The sequence below is a fragment of the Arctopsyche grandis genome, chromosome 13 (genome assembly GCF_051622035.1).
Source record: "Arctopsyche grandis isolate Sample6627 chromosome 13, ASM5162203v2, whole genome shotgun sequence".
Lineage (NCBI taxonomy): Eukaryota > Metazoa > Arthropoda > Insecta > Trichoptera > Hydropsychidae > Arctopsyche > Arctopsyche grandis.
The window spans coordinates 1,354,137-1,360,486 of NC_135367.1; the positions used below are offsets into that span (position 1 = coordinate 1,354,137).

General features: G+C 34.3%; 1 protein-coding gene across 2 annotated transcripts in view; it reads left to right on the plus strand.

Moving 5' to 3' along the window:
• Positions 1–3,200, plus strand: part of Pkc98E (Protein kinase C) — an 18,451-nt gene extending 15,251 nt beyond the window's left edge. For both annotated transcript variants that reach the window (XM_077443787.1, XM_077443788.1), the window contains 6 exons: positions 453–685; positions 1,339–1,487; positions 1,570–1,622; positions 2,196–2,549; positions 2,631–2,729; positions 2,811–3,200. In XM_077443787.1, coding sequence (XP_077299913.1) covers positions 453–685; positions 1,339–1,487; positions 1,570–1,622; positions 2,196–2,549; positions 2,631–2,729; positions 2,811–2,891 — 969 coding nt within the window. In that variant the 3' untranslated portion in view covers positions 2,892–3,200. The remainder of the gene's footprint in view (positions 1–452; positions 686–1,338; positions 1,488–1,569; positions 1,623–2,195; positions 2,550–2,630; positions 2,730–2,810) is intronic.
• The last annotated feature ends 3,150 nt before the right edge of the window (positions 3,201–6,350 follow it).

Here is a 6,350-nt window from a genome sequence, read left to right on the forward strand (position 1 = left end):
TGAAATCTGCCCGGCGAGATAGTCGTTAACGTTTATCCACCGTTTGTTCATTAGTTTTAAACATAGATGGCGGTAGTAAAATAAAATTATTGGTATTTTTATTCAAAATAATAATTTTTAGTTTATTTGTTGTTTGCTTTAAATTGTGTGTATGAAATTTATTTTTATTTTTCAAATTACATGAATATGAAGTCGATGCTAAAACTAAATCATTCTATTCGCTATAATGAAAACTAAAATTTAAATTAATAGATTCTAATAATAAAAAACCTTGTAAAAATATGGGTCTTTTACGTGTATTGTTTATTTTTTTTTACGGACAATGGGGATTGCACTGTCCGAATTGTCCCCATTGTTCGAAATAAATTTATATTATATATTTTTTATATTATATTATTATTTGAAGATCTTGTGGATTGATTTTAATGTGATTTTGTTCGATTCCATTTTAGGTTTACGCGGTGAAAGTATTAAAAAAGGATGTAATTATTCAAGATGACGACGTAGACTGTACGATGACGGAAAAACGAATTTTAGCATTAGCAGCGCGTCATCCATTTCTGACTGCTTTGCACTCGTGCTTTCAAACTCGAGATAGGTTATTTTTTGTAATGGAGTACGTCAACGGCGGCGATCTAATGTTTCAAATACAGCGCGCTAGAAAATTCGACGAACCTAGAGCTAGGTTAGTGGATTGAATCTCGAATATTTTACTGGTCTGTGGAAATAGTCGGCAGTAAACGTATGGAGATGATATAAAAAAACGAAAGACGTCTGGATGAATGAACATTGTTTCTGAATTTTGTATTGCGATGTGCTTAAAAAATGTTGTTAATATATTGTATGTCCATTTTTGAATTTTAAGATACAAACGTTCGATATGAACTTAAAATTCGATACAAATTCAAAAATGGACATACAATATTTGTGCACCAAGCCATCGATGTATATATACGCTTGAATAATAATGAAGATGATCAAAGTAGCCGATTGAAGAATTCGAAATAGTTTGTAGAATTATATGGAGCAAGTCGAATCTGATGAGGATAGTGTTTTGATTTGGATCTGTGAGTATGGTGAAGAATTCAAGGATGGTTGTGTGAATGATGGATATATGAAATAAAGGAAATATATGGAACACAGTGGATGAAGTCTTGAAAATGAAATGTCGAATGTAAAACGTTGACCAGCTAATGCGGGAATTGTCTCAAATTATACATTGATTGGGGTTAACTTAAAGTTCCGCTGAGGAATCGAAGCCAACTAACTGGTCAACGTTTGAGTTGGATCTCGTTCAAATGCAAATATTATTATATGCTTGATTGTGTGCAATTTCAGATTTTATGCAGCGGAGGTGACATTAGCTTTGCAATTTTTACATAAACACGGTGTAATCTATCGAGATCTAAAACTCGACAACATACTCTTAGATAACGAAGGTCATTGTAAATTAGCCGACTTTGGTATGTGTAAAGAAGGAATAAAAGGTAATTTAAATTGTTTCCTTATTCTATTTTTTATATATGTATTTATAACGCGCACAATTACACGATTCAAATGTGATTTCAGACGGAATTACAACTACGACATTTTGTGGAACACCGGATTATATAGCGCCTGAGGTTTGTTCGTCTTTAATTGATCCCGTTCTCTATTGTTTTTATTAACCCTTTGCCCGCGGCAATAAATATAGCGAACAAGCCCTGTACGCGGCACCTTTTTTTGCGAATTTGGCAATCGAGTTTTCGACCTTAAATACAGATTTTAATATTTACTCAAGTAACCAGATATGTTAATTAACACATAAAGTATTATTTTAAATAATAGAATACATAATATATCTCGTAGTTTTGGCTTAATTGTCAAATAATCATTCTTCATACAATTGAGACGTATCGTCGTCATTGTTCAACAGACGTGACGTCACATAAACGAGGTTTCAGTGTGGTTCCAAAAAAAACTAATTTTGACTGGTATATATTCATTTTAAGCAAATTGAATAGATGGCATTCAACTCTCAGTAATATATTCAACCAATTTTGAACCTTAAAACAGTTGAAATAGGCGCATATAAGCCTCAAAATCCCGTGCAAAATTCAGAAATTCTATGGAAGACAGCCGCGCTACAGACTTGTCGCCCAAAGCTTCCATAGAAGACGGCCGCGGGCAAACGGTTAATACTGTGTTGTTTATAGATATTACAAGAACTCGAATACGGTCCGTCGGTCGATTGGTGGGCGCTCGGCGTGCTGATGTATGAAATGATGGCCGGCCAGCCTCCGTTCGAGGCCGACAATGAAGACGATCTCTTCGAATCTATTTTACACGACGATGTACTCTATCCCGTGTGGTTGTCTAAAGAGGCCGTATCTATACTCAAAGGTTTCATGACCAAAAATCCTGCCAGACGTCTCGGCTGTACCGGGAGCAATCAAAGCGGAAGCTCGCCTTCCGGAGAGGCTGCAATCAAAGCGCACGCATTCTTCAAAGACATGGAATGGGAAGCGCTGGAACAACGCCGCGTACGGCCTCCTTTTAAACCAAAAATTGTACGTACTATGTGTATTTTGTTGTGCAAGTATTAAAAAGATGAGTTTTGATGGTATATTTGTACGTTTTTATTTTCACAGAAAAATAAGAAAGACGCTTTGAACTTTGATGCGGAATTCACGAAAGAAGACCCAGTACTAACTCCTGTATCGGCTGACGTTCTTCGATGCATAAACCAGGTGAAATTTTCATACGAGATGAACCTTTTGCACGAGTGTGGTGCAATTTTATTTGACCGTGTGTTTTTTTTTTTTTTTTAGGATGAATTCAAAGGGTTCTCGTTTGTAAACAAAGACTTCTGTCCACCTCGAAGTACGCCCGATAAGACCCCTCAGGGTTAGAATGTTGTCATCAGTGCAGTCATCGCACATCATCACTCATAATATTTCTCTAATTGTAAATGTTGAGTTTCGATTGAGTCTACACTTTGATTCTTTGATTTTTCGATATTTAAAAAAAAAATATTCAGTTTTGAACCTGAATGTTGTAACTGTGTCATATATTTTACACTGTCTCTTTCTGCAAGGATTTATATAGTTCTTGTAATAATAATATACTAACTTTTCAATCAGTTCAGTTTTATAGGAAGATTTATATATATAAACGGAAGGTTTTTTTTATTATTATTTTGAGTATTTAACTCGAAAGAGTAAAAAATTATAGTTTATATATATATATATATATATATATATATATATATATATATATATATATATTTATTTAAAAAATGGTTAATGCGTATTTTTACTCGTATGGCACTGCTTTTGTGTTTTGTATGTAATTTTGAAAATTAACTTTAAAATATCCTCACCTCCATACAAAAAGGGCTATATAGTTTCCAGCCTGAATCACTAGTGGATTATACGACGTTTATAAATTAAAGGAGAGAAAAAAAAATAGTGTCCACATTACGTGTAAAGTAATTTTAGCTTTTGACCTGTTGTGTATTATTATTTTTGCATATTATTCTTTGTATATATATATATAAAGTGTGTGTTATTTATTTACGTGTACCGTTACGTATTTGATTGGATTTACGACACCGTCATTCAGGTTTTAACGTTACAACGTAGTTTATGATTGATCTTACGTGCACTTTTCGGTATGCAATGCAAGCTTGGTCATCGGAACTGTCGATTGCTGGTTCGTTCGTTCGGTAAGATTAGAAGAATAGATGTCGTAATGTGTAAAAATTATGGGTCGAAGTATTATTGTGTCAAACTAGTGAATATTTGAGAATCAATTATAGTTCTCGTTCTCAATTTTAGCAGGAGTTCTCGTCGCCGAGCGTGCAATGTAGTGAAATATATTTTTTTATCTTCGTCACAAATTTTCGGTGATACTTTTTCCTAAGGAATGATTTATTCGGTTTTATTTTTTATGTTTTTAATTTTTGTTGAACATTTCGAATGTGTAAAAAAATCAATTTTCATATTGTTTCTACCATTAAAAGGAAAAAAAAATAAAGAATATTCCATCTTTGTATATATGGAAGAATAATAACCCCATTATATCTAGTAAATAGTAAAAAAATGTTATTGCTTAACGAGCAATGTCAGTTTTAAGATGAGTCCAGATGGTATATTGGTGATGATGGATATTAACAATATGTTATTTAAATATATTTAAATAATGATAATCTTTAAAATTCTCTAACTAAAGATGTAAAATGACACATTTTGATTATTGTAAGTAGCTCGTAAGGTGTACTTGTTTCCCTTAGCAACAAGTGTATATCAAGAAAGGTAAAACATGGTCTCACTCGTGTCTCGAAGACAAAAAAATATATATATTATACATAGAATAATTATTCCTGAAACTATAAATACATATATATATATATATATATATATTTAAAATGGGACTATCAAGAAATTTAACTGGCTTAATAATGTATTTATGTAAAGCTTATTTTATATTTTTTGCCGTGTTTATAGAGATTCGGCCGGCAATTCATCATTGTCATCGAATTAAAGTTTGAATTAATAAATCCGCGTTGAGATTCATGCTGCGTATTGTATTTTATTCTTGGTTTTTTCGCTCGCATTCAACGTTTGATAACCGTGAAATTTTTGATAGTCCTAAGCTGATGTTACTAATAGCTAACTAGAAGCTTTCTCTACCCGTTACGATAGTATGTGTAATAGAGGAAAAAAAGGGCCGTTATATTAATGAAAATTACTAATAATGGAAACAAATCAAAACAATTGATTCAATATGGCCAGGCCGTCCTGAGCCGCTGCTCCACATTTTCATGTGTTTTTTGTATTCATTCAACTCTTATGTGGATCTCGTAATGTTTTTCTTTGTTCTTACAGTATTATTTTCTTCGTTTGTTATTATTCTCTTATGTGTTAATTTATTTTTATGATCGTTATTGTTTTATTTTTGATACGATACCTGCTTTATACTATTAGGACTTGCACACGTGTGAAACGATCTGTCGTACGATTGTTCGGTCGTAGCATCAAATGAAGGACAAAACTGTAAATACTGTTTAACTTAATAGTCCGTATGGGATAATATTTAGATTTAATACCGATCTTGTGTGGCCAACGGGTTCATTGGTGTATTTTTCCATTAATAATTTTTAATAACAGTTTTTAACTTGTAATACAACCTTCAATACGAACGAATATACTCTAAAAAGTCTTTCCGTCAAAGAATTATGTAGATTTTAAACCTTTCTAACCACACCTCTCTTCATTGATTTCTCCTTCTCAATGCCTTGTTCAAATCCGGACGTTGGAGACCACCTCGTCCATTACTTGAAGATCGATCGGTCGGTCTTCAGCAGCTTGGAACAGCTCTTCGGCGCTCATATCAGTCCACATGCGCATATTTCGAAGCCAAGACAACTTCATCCTGCCAATCCATTTTCTATCTTCTATTTTTCCATGGTTATCAAACGGAGAAATTCGTATTTTGGACCACGTATCATGTTGTGTCCGAGGTACTCCATCTTTCTCCGCTTGATGACAGAATCAAGTTCCCTGCGTCTCTCTATCAGGCTGAAGACGGCTTCATTTGATATTTTCTCGGTCCACGGGATCTTCAGCATACGCCTGTAGACCCACATCTCAAAAGCTTCGATGCAGCTGATCATCGTGGTCTTCAGAGTCCACGTTTCACATCCATGTAGTAACACTGTCCAGACGTAGCTCTTCGCGAATCTCAAACGCGTATGAAGATTGAGATGCTTGTTTGTAAGCGCCGCTTTAAATTTGATAAACGCTGTTCTAGCCATCTCGATGCCGATTCTTAGATCTTCATCTGGGTCCATCGCTTCATTTAATGAGGTACTCGGGTATTTGAATATTTGGACTCTTTTCAACACCTCTCCATCCAACGTTAGATTGATTTGCATATTAGATTGAGTATTAGAAGGGTTTAAAATTATGTATTTATGTAACAAGCGACTAATTTTTCATAAGGCTCTCCTAATATTAAACAAGTTGGTCACCATTGATATGTAATGAAAATTTTGATTTTTTTTAAGTTTAGAGATAATGCATTTCCATATGAATATGTTTGACAATCTGACCGTGCAAACTGTCCGTTTGATTTCATTTGGCGATTGTTTATATAACAAATTTGAGACCGCTATAAGTGTACGTGTCCGAATGGGCACGCTTGATGCTGCCTTAGACTTATAGTCGGAGTGAGTCAGCTGCCTTCTTGAAGCGACGAAACAGTCGTACGACAGCTTGTCGCAGGTGTGCATGATATCTTCGTTTAGTTTCTCGTCGGATCTGTGTTGAGGCTGGCCGACCGGGCGAATTGTGCACTCCGACTGCGTT